General features: G+C 35.1%; 1 protein-coding gene across 3 annotated transcripts in view; it reads right to left on the bottom strand.

Moving 5' to 3' along the window:
• The window catches only part of MKLN1 (muskelin 1), a 376,956-nt gene that overhangs the window by 94,881 nt on the left and 262,298 nt on the right, over positions 1–19,777 (bottom strand). For all 3 annotated transcript variants that reach the window (XM_045495670.1, XM_045495671.1, XM_045495669.1), the window contains 2 exons: positions 18,128–18,237; positions 15,343–15,535 (listed from right to left, as the gene is read on the bottom strand). In XM_045495670.1, the coding sequence (XP_045351626.1) occupies positions 15,343–15,535; positions 18,128–18,237 (303 nt within the window). The remainder of the gene's footprint in view (positions 1–15,342; positions 15,536–18,127; positions 18,238–19,777) is intronic.

Below are 19,777 nucleotides of genomic sequence, written 5' to 3'. Positions count from 1 at the left end.
GGAATATACAGAGATGAGTAGAAAACTAAGAAAGACAAACTGCAGACATGAAAAACACAAAGCAAAAATAGAGAAAATTAGAGAAGTCATACATTTCACATTTTTAACAGTAACCAACTGCCATATTACCTACATTTCTCATACTAATTATAATTAGTTATACAACTTTGATAAGTAAGTTCCTTATCTCTAAAACTGGTGTTTAAGAGTTAGACAGGGCCAGTGGGGCACATGGGTGGCTCAGTCGATTGTCTTACTTCAGCTCAGGTCATGATCTTGCGGTTCACGGGTTCAAACCTCCCATCAGGATCTGTGCTGACAGCTCAGAGTCTGGAGCTGACTTTAGATTCTGTGTCTCCCTTTCTTTCTGTTCCTCCCCTGCTCATGCTGTCTGTCTCTGTCTCTCTCTCTCTCTCTCTCTCAAAAAGCTGGATAGAGCCAGTGGTTCCTTCCAAATTCTGGCACACTAAGATTACACCACTGTTACAACCAATATATTTACTGAACTACATGTGTCAGGTGATTCCACCTTATGTTCGTCTTAGAAAAGTCTCCATCTCCTCTTTCTCCTTAAGCCTTGCAGCACTATTCTGAAAGAGAACTCAAATCCACTGGGGAAAATTCTTCTGAGAGCTGCTAAGGCAGTGATCACATCAACAGTTCCAATCAAATGGATGACCCCATCCCTGATCTTTAAAGTCCTTCTGCACATTGCAAGTAAAATTAAGTTCTCTAATTGTTTCTTCAGCCAATCCTTTCACCCCAACTCTTACTAACCTAAAAAGCACACAAATACTCATCAAGATCTTCATGTTGGTTTTTTTTCTATCAAATACAACTGACCTAAGAAAATACTGTCAGTAATTTTCAAAGTAAAAAGAACCCCCCAACATTATATAATTTTTGCAAAATAATTTGTAAATATACACAGACACACAGATGGAAAAAGAATACAACAGTGCCATACATTGAAAAGGTGTGATTTTCTTTGGTTTCCAGGCTTAGGATGATTTTTTATTTGGGTATTTTTATTTGTACTTTACTGTTTCCCCAATTGTTTTGCCATCGAGTACTACAATTACCAGAAGAAAAGCCACAAAGCAACTAAATATATGGAATTATTTCTAAACCTCAGAAGAACTTTGTAACATATTGTTATTATAACATAATGTAACAAAAACCATTTTCATAGCCTTTGTTACTCCTGAAATGTCTATTCTTCACAACTCACTAGACACATCCACATTTCATCAGTGCTTTTATACACTGATGTTAGCTTGTTTTTAACAAGGACAAAGAGCCAAATACACCCAAAGTATTTACAATCAGGCTTGCAGAGGATATTACTTGCAAAATTTAAAATATTAAGTACTCCATGGGTTGTCTGGGTGGCTCCATCAATTAAGAGTCTGACTCTTGGTTCAGGTCATGATCTCATGGTTCTTGAGTTTGAGTCCCGCTTCGGGCTGCGGAGCCTGTTTGGGATTCTCTCTTTCCCTCTCTGCCCTTTCCCCACTCATGCACACTCTCTCTCTCTGAAAAAAAATAGTAAACTTAAACAAAATTAATCTTCTCATGAATAATGATAGTTAATAGCATAGCATCAGATATACTCAGTATATAATAAACGCTTAGAGGGACACCTGGGTGTCTCGGTTAAGTGTCCGACTTTGGCTCGGGTCACAATCTCACAGTTTGTGAGTTCGAGCCCCAAGTTGGGCTCTGTGCTGACAGCTGAGCCTGGAGCCTGCTTTGGATTCTGTGCCTCCTCTCTCTCTGCGCCTCCCCTCCCCCCCACCCCATCTTAAAAATAAGTAAACATTAAAAAAAATTAAAGAAAAAAATAAAAGCTTAGAATAGAAAAAAAGGCAGGGGACAGGCAGAGTTTCCTAGCCACACGGTTGACATTTTTTCTCTGAGTCATCTTAATGTTACTAAGTATCTTACATTAAAACAAAATGCTCATAAAACTCCTACTTTCAATAAAGCATTTTCTTAGCATATAATGGCACCCTAACAAGTCACAGCATTTTCCCCAGAGTAGTCAAGCAAACATTTGAAAAAAAAAATTATTTGGGGAACTTTTAAATTTGTCTCCATCTCTCCCTAATGAATTCCTTTTGTGTTCACTGTTTTAAAAGACAACAATTCTCTTTGATGTCTCTTACTATTCTGTGGAGACTATTATGAAACCTAAAGAAAATTATTCAGATATAACATTATCAAATCTAGAAACAGCTTTTCAAAAAAGATCTTACCAAAGAAAAAAGAACTGACTTTTGCTGAGTACCAACTGTGAGCAAGATACCACAAAGGTTAAACTAATTTACTCCTTAAAATAAACCTATGGAATGATGATTATTAATTATTGCAAAGATTAAAAAGTCAAAGTTCAGAAAAGTTAAATAACATGCCCAAGGACTCTAAAATATATATATATACCTCTCTCTCTCTCTCTCTCTCTCTCTCTCTCTCTCTCTCTCTATATATATATATATATATATATATAAAACAGACTAACAGACATAGGACGGATCAGTTTGTTTTTAATTACATCTAAGATAAAACACTGTAACAGACATGGCAAAATTTACCTATTCAATAACACATGGAAAAAAAAGCAAGACTTTGGAAAATAAAACTTGCCATACCAAATCATTCTACTACATATTAAACAAATCCAATATTAAAAGAATAAAACTAAAAGAGTTGAAAAAATTATTTTTGATTTAAAGGAAACAATGTAACCTCCCTATAAAAACCTATGGGCTGCTGTGGCTAAAGTTTACTTGTTATGTTTCATTTCTTCTCTGGAATGCTGGTTTGTCCCTACTCTGGATTACTTACTTACCCAAAGCATTCCTGTCAGTTGGAAATGGTTCCTTATAAGCAACGGCTTGTTTGAGAATCTAGCTATTCTACCAAAAAACAAAACACTTCTTCTTTTGGAGAAATCATGGCTTAACATAAGACAAAGGTAGAAATCTATGAATTCCAGCCCTCTCATATTCCTTTCTACACTCCACCTACCCAACTGTATTATTAGTTTATTGACCTTCTTACATGTTACAGTATTAAATCATCTAACCACTCCATATCAAAAATTCTATAACAATTTTTAAAAAGCTTGCATTGTACAGAGGAACATGATAAACGAAGGATGACTCTCATTTAATCTATTCTAATATGCATTACTGCCTCTTGCCAGGTAATCTGGGTTACCAATAAATAGTCCAGATTGGATCTGGAGTATGTTACATAGAGTGGCTACTTTCAGCGGAATAACATGCTTTAAGAATCTTCTTTTATGTCTTCAAAAAGAAAAGTAATAATGGAAATGTTTATTAAGGCTTTGGTAAATATTAAAATTGCTTTAAATCCATAAGAGATATACTAAAGAAACTTTACTTTTTTAATAGAAAAAGTAAAATGTCTAGAAATCGAATAAGTTTGAAATCCCTTGAAACGATCAATAAAAATGCTGCAAAGACTAAAGCAGGGTAAAGATTTTTTCAAAATACGTTGATTTCGGTACCTTAAATTAAAATTACCTTTACCTCTTTTAATTTAAAAGAATTCCCTTTTAAGATCTGAAAATAAATAAAAAATTGACACCTCTCCACCCTAAACAGTTTCAGCATGTTCCCTATATTTCTAATTCTTGAAAGATCTTGCCATTTGTTTCAGTATTCCTACTTGTAGGTATTTTATATGACTCAGCAAAAACTTAGACTATTAAAACAAATTAAAAACTGAGGCATTTAAACATTCTTGTGAACTATCTAAGTTTAAAAATTACTTTTATGTTTTAAGAGGAAGCCAGGCAGTTGCTAATATTTCTATTTCTGACAAACATCAAAAGCAGGAAATCAGAAGGGTCTGATAAAAAGTAAAACTATCCAAAAGAAATGAAAATATCACTTAGGAGAGAGCATGCTATTACCTAGTTGCTAACAATTTTCTAACTATTTAAAGTCTCCGGGTCCAATACCACCTCATTTTTTTCACCTATGATTAAGACTATAATAAACACATTTCATACAGTCCTAACTAGGCACAAGATGTTCTTGTCTCTAGTAGTGAATATCCTCTCAAAAAGTACATAATAAAAAAAATGCAACTTAGGAAGTTTTTACCAAAAGAAAAAAAAAAATTCAAACCTCATCAAAGATTAAAAAAAGAGAGAGAGAGCATGGATTATAGTACTGTAGCCTAAACCCAAACTTCTATCAGACTGATTTCTCATCAAAACAGAGATGACAGGGGCGCCTGGGTGGCTCAGTTGGTTGAGCCTCCGACTTCGGCTCAGGTCATGATCTCACAGTCTGTGGGTTCGAGTCCCGCATCGGGCTCTGTGCTGACATCTCAGAGCCTGGAGCCTGCTTCCGATCCTGTGTCTCCCTCTCTCTCTGCTCCTCCCCGACTCTCACTTTGTGTCACTCTGTCTCTCAAAAATAAATAAATGTAAAAAAATTAAAAAAAAAAAAAAAAGAGATGACATTCAAAAGAAATACAAAATCAGTATTTTATAGGCAGTAACTTGTAGAACATAAAGTCCTTTTTGATAATTCAAGAATAATAATGGCTGCATAAAGCAGATTTTTAAAAAAATATATGCTTTTCAGCAGTTTGTTAGAATTCTGCAAAGAGACATAATTATGACAGTTTATACTACAATAATAATAACTACTGGGGAAACTGAAGCAGTAAACATTTACTAGGACAGGAAAGCATAGTAAAGTACGGATCCAAATCTTAGCTCTGCCACTTACCACCTGCACTATCTTAGGCAAACTGCTTTTTTTAGATGGGGATAACAACAGCGCTTACCCTAGAAGGTAGGTATGATAACTACATAAATTAATTTATAAAAAGGGTTTAAAAAGGTATATAAATAGGGTATATATAAATAGGGTTTAATGCAATGTGCAAAGCCTTCAAATACATGTTAGTTATGACAGTGACAATGATGTGATATTTGGAACTAGACTTAGCAGAAAACTAACCAGCTTTGATGCACAAAATGAGAAATACGGCACAAAAGCAAATAGGAGTGGAGAAGGGGGAGCAATTGATGTGTGGGAATAATAAAAAAGCGATCTTGGAAGAGCTGGCCTTGAAGAATTAGTTGGAAGTGAATGGTGATGGAAAGGAGTAATCAGGGCAGGGAACAAACAGGCATGAATGAACAGGAATTACAGAAATAAGCAACATTTTGGATAGCAATCAGGGGGAAAAAAGAGAGATTTTATATGATGAGTACTGCTGAGAAGAAACAGTATCTGAAAGGAAAAGAAGTATCATAAGGAAAAATTTTGCTATCCTGGAACACAGCCATATCTCCTGACCCACAGGAACTTCCCTAAAATAGTTAGGAAAAACTCACCTCATTTAAAGATTAGTACTACTCAGGAATAATCAACTCAAGTTTCATACAAAGATATAAAAAGGAAAAGGAAGAAAGAAACTTTTTAAAGTGGCAAATGAATCTGATTCAATAGGAAGATGTAGATAAAAACAACCAAATACCTCTCTATGGATGTAAAAAAGTTAAGCAACAACCCTCTCTATAAAACATTAAGAGATGTAAACAGTTGAAAAAGACACAGTAAAACAATAAAAGGAAATAAAACATGAATTGTCAGAGTTGAAGGTAAAGAGGAAGAAAAAAAAATATCACATAAATGAAGGCCAAAGTGCAAGGAGAGAAAACCCCACTTATAGTCATAGAAAGGAGATCAAGAATTTAGAGAAATTTGAAAACTTCAAAGTAAATGTACATTTAAAAAGGATAAATGAGAAAATGAAAGAAATGAATGACAAAGGCAACATATATTTGACTAAAAGAAAACCAAAATACACAATAGTTAACAGGGCTGCCACACTGGCGTTGCCCTTTTAACGTAACTACAAAAATAGTCTAGGCACCTGGGTGGCTCAGTCGGTTGAGGGTCCGACTTCGGCTCAGGTCTGATTTCATGGTGTCTGAGTTCAAGCCCTGCCCTGGGCTCAGTGCTGACAGCGTGGAGCCTGAAGCCTGCTTCAGATTCTGTGTCTCCCTCTCTCTCTCTGCCCCTCCCCTGCTCACTCTCACTCTCTCTCTCTCTCTCTCTCAAAAATAAACATTAAAAAAATTAAAAATAAAATAAAATCATCTAAAACAAAAATAAAATATTTAAACAGCCATAAGGAAAAAGAATACATTCCAAGGAGCAACAGTTGAGAATTACAGTACACTCTCGATAGGAAAAATGGAAGCTAGTTAACTGTGGACTGATATCTAAAATGTATTTGAAGAAAATAACCCTCAGGGTGCGTGGGTGTCTCAGTAGGTTTAGCGTCCAACTCTGGATTTTGGCCCAGGTCATGATCTCAGTTTGTGAGATCAAGCTCCACATTGGTCTATGCGCTGACAACGTGGGGCCTGCTTGGGATTCTCTCTCTCTCTGACCCTCCCTCACTCTCTCTCTCAAAATAAATAAATAAATAAAAATTTAAGAATATTAAAATTTTAAAAAGAAAAAAAATACTGTCAACCTAGAATTCCATATTCAGCAAAAATATCCTTTAAGAAATAAAATTTTCAAGCAAAGAAAAACCGAGAGAGTTCACCTACATTAGAAGAAATTCCAAAGGATATGCTTAAGGCAGAAGAAGACTGATCCTAGATATAAGATCAAAGATGCAAACATCAACAAAGAACAAAAAAATTAGTAAATATTTAGGAAAACTTAATGAACACTGGCTGAAAATTGAGTTTTATAGAGTCTTTTAATATGGTATCAAAATAATGGACAACAATAGCATATGAACTGGAAGGTGAATAGATGAGAGTTGAAAATCCACTAAGTTCTAGTACAGGAAAAGGGAAAAGGTATTGATGAATTCTGTTAAGTATGTGTACTTGGTATAATTTCTAGACTAATCATATAGTCTAGATAAACAGAGTATGCTGCTTCCAAACAAACATAAGAAAAAAATGGGGCACTTGAGTGACTCGGTTGGGCATCCGACTCTTGATTTTGGCTCAGGTCATGGTCTCCCAGTTCCTGGGTTGCAGTCCCATGTCAGGCTCTGCACTGTCAGCATGGAGCCTACTTGGAGTTCTCTCTCCCTCTCTCTGTGCCCCTACCCCACTTGTGTGTGCGCTCTCTCTCTCTCAAAATAAATAAATAAACTTAAAAAAAAGAAAAACAAAAAGAAAAACAATGAAAAGATTAAAAGCAAAAGAAGAGACAACAACCAAAAAATGAAACATACGGCAAAACATATACCGTAAAATGGTAAGATTAAACCTATATATTTACCAATAATTCAATCATACGAAGTAAATAAATGCTCAAATCAAAAGAAGGCAGATTTTTTTTTTTAAATCAAACTAAATCCTTCTTTTAAAAAAAGAATACAGAGGGGCACCTGGGTGGCTCGTAGCATCTGACTTCAGCTCACATCGTGATCTCATGGTATGTGAGTTTGAGCTCTGCATCGGGCTCTGTGCTGACAGCTCAGAGCCTGGAGCCTGCTTCAGATTCTGTCACCCTCTCTCTCTGCCCCTCCCCTGCTCATGCGTGCACACACTCCCTCTCTCTCAAATATAAATAAACATTAAAAATTAAAAATAAAAATAAAATAAAAAAAAACAAGAGGATATATAACAGTTGAAAATAAAAGGTAAAAATAGATGTTATGCAAACACCAAATGAAAAGCTTAATGTAAGACAATTTATACCTTTTCAAGCAAAAACACTACTAGAGATAAAAACACATTTCATAATGATAAAAGATTTAATTCAAAATTAAAGAATTTAATATGTATATATACCTAGAAACATGGCTTTCAAAATCTATAAAGCAAAATTTGACAGAACTATAAGAGACAGGCAATTCTAAAATCACACTGGGAAGTTTAATATTTTTCTTAGTAACTGAGAGAATCAGATAAAATCACTCTCAGTAAAGAAAATTTATGAAACATGGTTAGCAAACTGGACCAATTGGGCATATATAGAAAATTGCCTTAACAAATAAAGAATTCATTTTCTGTCCAAGTATGTATGATATGTTTATAGAAATTAAACAGACGTCTGGACCATAGTAAGTCTTATCAAATTTCAAAGAACTAGAATCCTATAAATATATACTGTATTTATAAATAAATTTTCAAATAAATTTATAAATAAATAAGTTTATAAATAAATCCTATAAATACAATACATGCATTCATGCCAGAAATCAGTTACAACAATAAAAAAAAAATCATAACATATTTGGAAATTAAAAACAAAACTACATTTCTATCTAACTATGGCTCACAAAAGAGCCATATTATTTCATAATGAAATTACTGAACTGGACAAAAATGAAAATACTTCATAGCACAACTAAAAAATAAGCAGAGGGGGATTTATATCCTTAAATGCATACATGGGAAAATAACAAAGTCTGGAAATTAATATGCCAAGTACGCATCTCAGTAAGTTATAAAAAGACAGCAAATTAATGCCAAAGAGAGAAAGAAGACACATTAAACATAAAGAATAAGTCGAAGATATTAGAAATAATGGAAAGAATCAACAAACCAGAAACTGGTTTCCTCAAAAGACCAGTATATACTTGATAAGCTTCTGGTGACAGTAAGAGTGATGGGGGGAAAAAAAGAATTCATAAGTGAGAAACAGAAAGAATGAAAAGAGACATTTTAAGAATTCCTGAAAACATTAAACAAGGGGATATCATGTATATTTTCATGCCCACAAGTTTGAAATTTTTTTTTTTTTTTTAAATTTTTTTTCAACGTTTATTTATTTTTGGGACAGAGAGAGACAGAGCATGAACGGGGGAGGGGCAGAGAGAGAGAGGGAGACACAGAATCGGAAACAGGCTCCAGGCTCTGAGCCATCAGCCCAGAGCCTGACGTGGGGCTCGAACTCACGGAGTGCGAGATCGTGACCTGGCTGAAGTCGGACGCTTAACCGACTGTGCCACCCAGGCGCCCCAAGTTTGAAATTTTAAGTGAACCTGACAAATTCCTAGAAAAAGATATCTTGTTAAACGCTCAACCAAACAACCCTGAACAGTCCTACATTTAAAGAAGTTGAATTGATAGACAAAAGTATTTCCTCCAAGCAATTTTGAAGCACAGAGAGCATAATGACAAGTTCCACCAAGCACATGAGAAAGAATTCAAATCTTACACATACTCAGATTACAGGAAGAAAAGTTTAGCTCAACCTTTCTGTGAGATCAGTGTAACAATGATGCTAAACCTGAAGAGAAAGGTAAAAATTACAAGGCCAATCTTACTAATGAAAATAGTTGGAAGAATTCTAACAAAACATTAGTCCATCTATGTCCAAAATAGACCAAAAATTATATAAGGAAGATAGGCTTATCTGAGAAATGAGAAGTTAAATATATCTGAGGTTTAACATTAGAAAATCAATCACTGATTTCACATATTAATAGAATTTAGGAGGAAAAAATCGTATCACAAAAGATAGAGAAAAAGTGGTAAAATTCAATACCCATTAATAACATAAACTCTTAGCAATCTAGGAATCTAATACAGAAGCTCCAAAATCCCAGATCAAGTAAGATACTTTGCAATGAAATGCTGAAAACATTTCTTTTGAGATAGGGATATCCACTATCATTATGTCATCTCACCCTTGTACTAGATATCCTGACCAAAAGATTAAGCACAAGAGAACAAAATAAGGCATAAGGAGGGTTGGAAAGAAAAGTGTGCCATTATGCATACGTATTTTAAACTGAACAGGAGTGAAAACACAACAAAGCAGAATTTGTGATATACAGCTAGCAGTGTTTATGTCACTGTCTGGATCCCAAGACCCACCAGCTCGTACTTATGAGCATTTGTCTTGTTTTTCCTTAAGCTCTTCTTTCTGGTTTAGCTCTTAACTCAGGCAAATGAAACCTGAAACCACTCATGAGGTGATGGCAAGGGCCCTGACAAGACCCCACAGGCTCAGACCACCCAGACCTTTTCAGCTAAACTCCCAACTCCCGTGCAGAAGGACCATGGGGTGACCTCTGGAATGACTCACAACTACCTTTACCTCATTATAATACTAAAACGTCTGCCCTAAGAGGAGACTCGGCTTCATTTACATGACATACAATCTGTGTGTAGGCAAGTTTCCTTAAGGCACATGGTGACCTTATGCCCTTCTCTACAAGAGATCACAAGGCTTCCCAATCTAAATATTCATCCTAACCCTAAACAAAAGGAACCCATTTATCCCCTCTTTGGGAGTGGCAGTTTTGGAAGCCATCCCCTGTGATCTCCTCCTATGCTACAGTTTTCTTTGTGCAACAACTCAACCTGGGGCAGTATCTGACTCACCAGGGAGCAAACTACATTTAAAAGAAAATTCTTTAACACTAAATGCTTGTATTAGTAAAGAAGGATCTCAAATTAATGGCCTCAGGTTTCATTTGTAAGAAATTAGAAAAAGAAGAGCAAATTAAAACTACACTATGCAGAAAAAAAAGGAAATAATAAAGGTAGGAATCAATGAAACAGAACAGAAACACACACACACACGCGCGCGCGCGCGCGAGAGAGAGAGAGAGAGAGAGAGAGAGAGAGAGAGAGAGAGAGAGAAGAGAGAGAAGTAACAAAGAAACCAAAAGCTGTTTTCTTAAAATGAAACTAATAGATGTCTAGCCAGACTGCTGAGACAAAAAAAGACAAATACAAAAGACAAAAATTAACACTATAAAAAATAAGACATAAAGGTGCCATAAAGGCATAAACAACGTTATGCCAATAAATGCACTAATTTAGATGAAATGGGCATGCCCTTTAAAAGGCACAAACCACTGGGGCGCCTGGGTGGCTCAGTCAGTTAAGCGTCCAACTCTTGGTTTTAGCTCAGGTCATGATCTCGCGATTTGTGGGATGGAGTCCCGCGTCGTGCTCTGCACTGACAGCTCAGACCCTGCTTGGGATTCTCTCTCTCCCTCTCTCTCTACCCCTCCCCTCCTCATGAGCTCTCTCTCTCTCAAAATAAATAACTTAAAAAAAAGACACAAACTACCCATGCTCACTCAGGATACACAGAATATGAACAGCCCTATAGCCATTAATAATACTAGATCTGTAGTTAAAAACCCTGCCACAGGGGCGCCTGGGTGGCTCAGTCGGTTGAGCGTCCGACTTCAGCTCGGGTCATGATCTCACAGTCTGTGAGTTCGAGCCCCGCGTCGGGCTCTGTGCTGACAGCTCAGAGCCCGGGGCCTGTTTCAGATTCTGTGTCTCCCTCTCTCTCTGACCCTCCCCCATTCATGCTGTCTCAAAAATAAATGTTAAAAAAAAAATTAAAAAAAACCAAAAAAACCCTGCCACAAAGGCTAGAAACTCCAACAAGCCTAGAGATCTCACTTAAAAAAAATGCTGACAGGGAAACAGGCCAGCCACATAATTAACCACCACTGCGTAAACCACAGGGTGAGAAGAAACAGATAAAAGAGGAGAAAGAAAAGGGAGGAGAGGAGGGAAAGTGGGAAGACGAGAAAGACCTCCAGCTGAAACTTTTGGACCCTTTTATTAAACTTGATTTTACTAAACTTTAATAAACTTTATCACTCCCTTACCTCACAAAAGCAAACTTTAATTTCAAGAGGAAATAAGATAAACACTGCAAAGTGATGAGTTCCTGTTCCTAGGTGATTACTTTTGCCCATAATCACTGGACTCTACCTTTTCCCCCGGACACTGTCAACAAAAAAGTAGCATTAATTGGTTAAGGAATCACCTGTCATGAAATTAAATGTAAATGCAGGGATGTTTCTTTTTTTTTTAATATGAAATTTATTGTCAAATTGGTTTCCATACAACACCCAGTGCTCATCCCAACAGGTGCCCTCAATACCCATCACCCACCCTCCCCTCCCTCCCACCCCCCATCAACCCTCAGTTTGTTCTCAGTTTTTAAGAGTCTATTATGTTTTGCCTCCCTCCCTCTCTAACGTCTTTTTTTTTCCCCTTTCCCCTCCTCCATGGTCTTCTGTTAAATGCAGGGATGTTTCTAACAACTAGGAAGCCTATTAGACACTTTCTTAAAATACCATACTTGAAGAACATGCTAATATATACGAAAAATCATTTTTTGTTTCATCCATTATAAGATGCTTCATAGAAAATGCTTTTCATTCTCTCAACTTTCCTATTTAGCAAACAGGAACTTCTTGCCCTTCTCTATGTTTTTAGTGGAACACAAGCCAAAAAACTCTTCAGTGTTTACTTCCTTATTTGTCCAACAAATCATCATCAGTGAAGTCAGCAGCAACTGAACAACCCTGAAAGGAATGTTTATTAACTAAATACTGTTCCAAGCCAGTTTAGGAATACAAAAAACATGACTTAGCTCTAAGTCTCAAGAACAGAGTTATGACCAATGTTCCCTAAACTCGGGTCCTTCCTAGAGCCAATAAGTCTCTGTAGTATCAGAGTTTCACATAGTTTTAACAGTTTCTCTTATAGGAGTATATTTATAAAGACACAGTTTTTATTTAGTTTTTTAAATTTATTGTTTATTTTGAGAGTGAGCGAGCACATGAGCAGGGGAGGGGCAGAGAGAGGGTAGGGAGGAGAGAGAATCTCAAGCAGATTCTGAGCTGTCAGTGAAGAGCCTGACTCAGGGCTCCATCTCAGGAACCATGATTATGACCTAAACCAAAACCAAGAGTTGGATGCTTAAGTGACTGGCCACTCAGGTGTCTCCTAAAGACACAGTTTTTAAATATAACTGTTTCTAGCCTAGTCATAGCATAAAGTTGCCAGTTGCTTTTGTTGTCATTGTTATTTACCTTAATAAAATACTACATGCCTTAAAGATCTGAAACAAAAGTAACAAACCATGAAAGCACGTATGACTTCCTCATTCTCAGAAATGGCAAACATAGGAGGGCCTGGGTGGCTCAGTTAGTTAACCTTCTGACTCTTGATTTAGACTCAGGTCATAATCTCACGTGTTTGTGAGATCAAGCCCAGATTGAGCTCAGCATCGGGCTCATGGAGCCTGCTTGGGATTCTTTCCCTCCCTCTGTCTCTGCCCCTCCCCTGCTCATGTGTGCACGTGCTTTAACGCATGCTCTTTCTCTCCCTCTCTGAAAATAAATAAGGATTAAAAAAAAATGGCATACATACATTTATACTTTCACTGGTGGCATCTGAATGGTTTGGGAAGGGATTAATAATCATACATATTCTATTTGTTTATATTCCAATGTTTATTCTATTACCAATATGGGAAAAATTTTTTTCTTCCCAATCTGCTCCCTAGTTCCTTCCCCCCTTCTACCTCACCCCAAACAGTAATCATTTATTTGCAAGAATCATTACCAAATAAATATAAATAAGCCCTAACAATGTATAAAGCTAAGGGACAAGTTGGTTATTACAAAGCAATGAAGCCAGAAGCAATTCATTTTAAGTTAATTTAAAATTTATAAACTCAAAGTAGGCTGTACTGGTTCCATTTTCTTCAGTTGTAAAATAGTCAACCTATCTGATAAATGAGCATCTAATAACAAATGGTAACAGCAATAAGATTAAACTATATGAAAGCACAGAACTGAGAAAGTCTCTTTTTCTTTCTCCCTATTAAAAAAATCACCAAATTTCATTCCACAAGTTTTATACTGAACACTGAGCTGTTTTTCCTCACAGTGCTTCTGATACCAAATGTGTGGGGGTTTTTTTTCACACCAACCATTTCTCCAATTTTCTGACACCAAATGGGATGTATCCAACATTTCAATTCTGACACTATCTGCCTGAAGTTACCAACAGGTCCCCATAAGTGAAAGGGCTCAGTCCCACAAGCCTACCCCACTTCAGATGCCAACTGCAAGTCCCAGGCCACTTGTACTTCTGATTTACTGCATATGAATCTGGGGTTCCCACAACCCTCTTCAGGATTGATAATAAAACCAGAGAGAGAGAGAGAGAGAGAGAGAGAGAGAGAGAGAGAGAGAGAGAGAGAGGAGAGAGTGTGTGTGTTTTCCATGTGCTCTTCAGGCACTCCAATGTTTAGGGCTTTTCTTTTTTTTTTTTTTTTTTTGTGGGGGCGGGGGGATAGGCTCCACCACCTAGGCATGACTGATTAAAACATCAGCCACTGGTGACTGAACTCAGTCTTTGACCCCTCTCCCCTCCCCAGAGTTCAGGGTGGTGCTGAAAGTTCTAGCCCTCTGCACACATGGTTTGTGTTTCTAGAAATCTGAATCTATCTAGGGACCCCAGCCACCTGTCATTTCAATATCTAAGACACTCTTATCCCTCCACCAAATTCCAAGAGTTTTAGGAGACAAAGACCAAATGTTTATTTGTTTTTTATTATATCATAAGCACGTATTCTGCTCTTTGTCACTGTGAAAGTTAGTGGGAGATTTTTTAAAAGAATGCCATTCTATAACAGAGATCCTTTTTTAAAATAACAAAACAGGGTTGCCAGGGTGGCTCAGTGGGTTGAGTGTCCGACTCTTGATTTTGTCTCAGGTCATGATCTCTTAAGGGTCATGGGATCAAACCCTGTGACAGGCTTGGTGCTGAGCATGGAGCCTGCTTAAAAAATATTTTCTCTCTCTCTCTCTCTCCCCCTCCCTCCCTCCTTCCCTCCCTCTCTCTCTCACACTCTTGCTAAAAATAAAAAAATAAAACAAAATTAAAAGAAAATAACAAAACATAAGACTTTAAATATTCAAATAGGTGCCATCATCCAAAACAATTACCTCTGGAGAGTTCTGATATTCACATTTCTTTCAAAACCAGATTACAAACCACCCAAGAAAATCAGCAATTATGCAGCATCCATACCACACAGATATTTCCAATACAAATCTAATTCATTATAGCTTTCAACTAATAATGTTTTTTTGGCATATCCAACTATCCATTATGCCAAATTATGCCATTAAAATTGGTAATTGTATATCTACAAAAATACATAAAGGAATAAATAGGCTTCTAACACAGAAGGTAGCATTTAAAGCATTTTTTTAAACATTGTTTAGTGCCAGTCAATGTTAGCATTCAGAAATGCATCCTTCCATGGTTTCCTAAGATGGCAACTTAGATTTAGATATGTGAGTTCAAATATGTTTCTTTTCTGTTTTTCAAGTCTCATTATAAACCTATTTTTATATAAAAGAAGCACATAATTCAACAAGCTAACAATCTTTACAGAATGAAAAGACAGGGAAAAAAGTAAACTAATAATTGGCATAAGCTTATATTCTTTTCAAAAAACTGTTTCTTGTATATACTTGAAGTCACTCTAATAACCAAACTAAGTTTACACGTCTATAACATACCATTTACAGCTTTTTCAATCAATTCTTCACAAGCATCAAAATCACCCTTCAACACCAGTTTATCATGTAGATCTGTTAACATGGGATGTTCCAGGGCAATCCTGGTTTTTTTTTGCAGCGATTCAAAGGCCTCTGTATAGTTGTGTTGTCTAAAGTGTTTTAGGCAAAGGCGAATGGCTTCCTGTTCACGGTACTACTGGAACACAAGAGAAAGTATGAAAAGAAGAGATTTGCTTAGTTATTACTGTAGGCAATAATAAGTGACAACAAACCTAAAGTGAGCGTTTACTATGTGCTAAGCACTGTACTAACACTCTTCATTAGTATCATTATCATTCCCACTTTGAAATGGCAAAACTAAAGCTTAGTCAATTGTAATCGCTTGCCAAAAGTCACAAAGTATATAACAGAAAGATATGAAAAAAATAAATATATACAAATATACCCACAGGTATGTATTTCATGAAGTTGAAGTTGAAAGATATAAAAAGATGAAACCAAACCTTGAGCCTGAACTTTTAAGAAGCAGAAAAACTGTTTACCAAAGACCACTGAAGACTACCAAAAGTATAACGTCTCTAGCTTTGACTAATCAGATTGCAATGGTGGTACTGAAAGCACAGAAACCATTACACGATACACAGAAGTCATCACGCTTTTTGTTCTTGGTTCTTAGTAATAAGTTATTACTTGAAAAGCAGATATTATCCAATGTTTATATATTTCAAAATTCACAAACAGGTTTTATGCCTCTAAATGTTCAGAAAGAGATTACTTAAATTTTATAATTTTTTCCAAGCCTGGCTACCTTATCTATTAAATAGCTATAAAGTAAACATCTCAATTAACTAGAATCCAAAAAGAATGTTGAGCTTATTAACTCTCTAATAGGATGAATGCCAAAAATACAAGCTCAGATTTCTTTGAAAAAGTAACTTCAAGAATACTTTATGAAATTTCCACAAATTTCCTAAGTTAACAAAATTAATGACAAAAAAGCAATGCATGATGACCAAACAAAAATATGATTTTCTTATAAGCATTATTCTTTAATAAGGCAAAAAATACTACCTTTTAGAAGATTTATAAGACTTGAAACACAAATAAGCTTACAGTTGGCTGATTTTTTTATTAATAAAATGTCAAAATATTTTTCCTTAAGTATTACAGTTAACCATGATTTTCCTTTCAAATAACAAAAGATTATTTATCCAAACTAACTTTACATTATTAATTTACTACCCTTGGCCTCTAAATAAAGATTTATCATGACTATCAAGAAACATACTAAACAGTGATATCTTTCAATCATGTTGCCTTTAGGAATGTGAGTCATACCCACATTTTAAGTTTTCTATCAAGTTGTATACAGATACATAGAAGGAGAAAATTTATGAAATAATAGAATTTTAATGCTTTAAGAAAAACACTAAAATTCAAAGAGGATGAAGAGTTATCTAATTTCTAGAGGTTCATAATAAATGCAGAGAACTTGAAAAGTGAACGAGGGTGAACAATTTTATGCTCTCAAATATAATCTCTCCACAAGGCTGGGGGGTGAACAGGCGAAATGTGCAACTTCCTACAATATCAAGAGATTTGTGTGAGTATGTTAAAGAAAACACACACACACACACACCATAGGCTAAAGGGAAAATTTTATTCAGTAACAGAGAAATTTAACCATGATTTTTTAAAAGAACCAACAGAATTTAGAAGATGTTACGTATGTACTATTATATGTATAACACTGTAAAGGTGATTTTTAATATTTAAAAATATTGTCTCTACCTTGAACGAACTTACAGTATTACAGGGAATCCAAGAATATATGAAAAATACAGAAAATACTAAAAGTCAGCATCAATTTTAAGTTGAATATAATCAAATGCCAAAAATTAATTAGTCAAAGACTTCCTCAATTAAACTAACCACAAAAAAGCTGAAATTCTACACTAAAAACCTAAGAATCTACATTGCTTCCCAACCTTCTAGGAGTAGATCAGTTCACCCCTACTTGAAAATAAAAGTAACAGGAAGTGGTGATTGGACTAAAATTTTATTATCTTCTTGACAAGAGAGCCCCGCTCCCCAAAAAGTCATGAGTCGAATAAATATACATCAAAAACAAAAAACAAAGTATAAAGGGTATGCAAAAAACCCAGAAGACCTATTCCTCAATAATTTAAACTCACATTTTTCAGACTGCATCTATTGTATAAAATAGTCTATGAATACAACTGTTAAATATAATTCTTATACTTCCTATAAGCACAAGATCATAATATTTATAAAAACTATTTCAAATTCTTTAGAAGAAAATATGCCTATTTTATTCAACAAATACAATGGAGTAATGTATTATAAAACCAATATAGAATCAGAGCTAGTCCACTAAAAACTGTGTTTAAATATTTCTATCAATATAGGCTAAAAACAAAATTCAGGGTCAGACAGGTAGTAATATAATGCCAGACCATCTGAGTTTATATGCTGGCTTGGGCACTATACAATTGTGTGGACCTGGGTAAGATACTAAACTCTCGGTGCTCTATTTCATCATCTATAAAATAGGGATGATAATTGTACCTATCTCACAGAGTGGTAATGATTAAATACATCATAAAGATTTCTTAGCAGCTGGCAGAATGTAAATAATAAATGTTAGTTAATTAAGCATTACAGTTATTATTATTCTCAATAGCAATGAAGACAAAAGACTGACACATGTCTCCCTTTATAGGAATCAGAAACATAAAATCAGGATTTTAAAGCACAGTCCTACCTTGCTATACCAGTTGAGACAGGGCTGTACTACATCAGGATCATCAATGCCACTAAGTTCAACATACCAGATGCTAAAGTTAAAGCTGGGTCCCCAGGATAAGAGTGGAACTTTGTGAAGATAAAAAAGAAAGAAAAAGAAAAAAAAATTAACATAGTTCAAATAAAACTTTAGCAAAGTAAAATCACTATTCGAGCCTATTAAAATTCATTCAGCAAATTTTCGGAACATTTTCTAGAAGCCTAACACTGCATTATTAGGTGCTGGGGCTACAGTAAAAAAAACTGAAACAAAAATAAAAATAAAGAAAATATGAATCATGCCATCTAGAGGATTCTTTGACTATAAAAACACTATAAAATAAGTTTAAAGTGCTCATTTATTTACCCCTCTAAAAACAGGACAAGGCTAGATGACTAAGTAGGCAAATTTTATCAAACCCACAATAAACAAATAATTACTATATAAATTAAACTATATCAACACACAAAAAGAGATCAAAAGTTCAATTACTTAACAAGTGGCATAACCCTGAAAACAAAACCAGAAGAAAAAGAACTTAAGGCTAATCTCAGCTAACCATATATTCAAAAATTTTTAAAAGTTGCAGAAACATTCTACCAGGTTTTCACTGTAACCAAATGGGAGTTCACTGCAGGAATGGAAGGATGGTTTAACAACAGAAGCTATATTAATAATTCACAATGTTAACAAAGTAAAAGAGAAATGTGTTTGATAACTTCAAATAGTGCTAAGAGTAAATTAATAATATTCATTTCCTATTCATTAAAAAAACCCTTTTAATATATAAGAAATAGAAGGCAAAATAAAACTACCTAAGCTAGATTTTTTTTTTTAATATCAAAGGCCTCAAAAACTGAACTTAACGGAGAAACATTACATGTTGCCACTCAAGTCAGGAATCAGACAAAGCCCAATTATCTCTCTTATGCAACACTATATGGGAGATCTTATCAAATGTGGTGAGAAAAAAATGCAAATTAAAAAATATTAACACTTGAGGATGATAAACCTATCTTAAGTAATTCAAGAGATTCAACAGGAAAACTTAAGTTTGTATGCAAGGTAAACATGAAAATCAGTTTTCCCTCTACTTATAATAACCAACTAGAAAATATAATGAAAAAGTCCTGTTTATAACGGCCAAAAGAACTTACAGTATCTCAGAAGAAAGTTTAAAATATGCAAGATCTATTTAAGAAAATATAGAGTTTTACTTAAGAAATGAAAAAACGAAATGACATACTACGTTCCTAAATGGAAAAACTCAATGCTGTAAACATCTCAGTTCCCCTCAATTATAAATTTAATGTAATCTCAATCAAAGTCTCAATGGTACATATCCATTTTATTCTTTAAAGATTATAAATAATCTCTGCGTGGGGCTTGAACTCACAACCCCAAGAGTCGCATGCTCCACTGACTGAGCCAGCCAGACACCCAATATTCATTTATCTCTTGTCATGTAATTGAACAAATTGGTTTTTAAAAAATGAGTAACACAAGAATATCCAAAAGAAAGTAAACATTCTAAAAATACGTAGTAATTATAAGTTTGATATGAGTGGGGGAAAAGGAAGATAAATTACTGAAGCAGAAAAGTATATCCAAAAATCTCAAGATTCAGAG

The sequence above is a fragment of the Leopardus geoffroyi genome, chromosome A2, assembly GCF_018350155.1.
Source record: "Leopardus geoffroyi isolate Oge1 chromosome A2, O.geoffroyi_Oge1_pat1.0, whole genome shotgun sequence".
In the NCBI taxonomy this organism is placed as follows: Eukaryota; Metazoa; Chordata; class Mammalia; order Carnivora; family Felidae; genus Leopardus; species Leopardus geoffroyi.
This window is presented reverse-complemented; position numbering and strand designations above follow the sequence as displayed.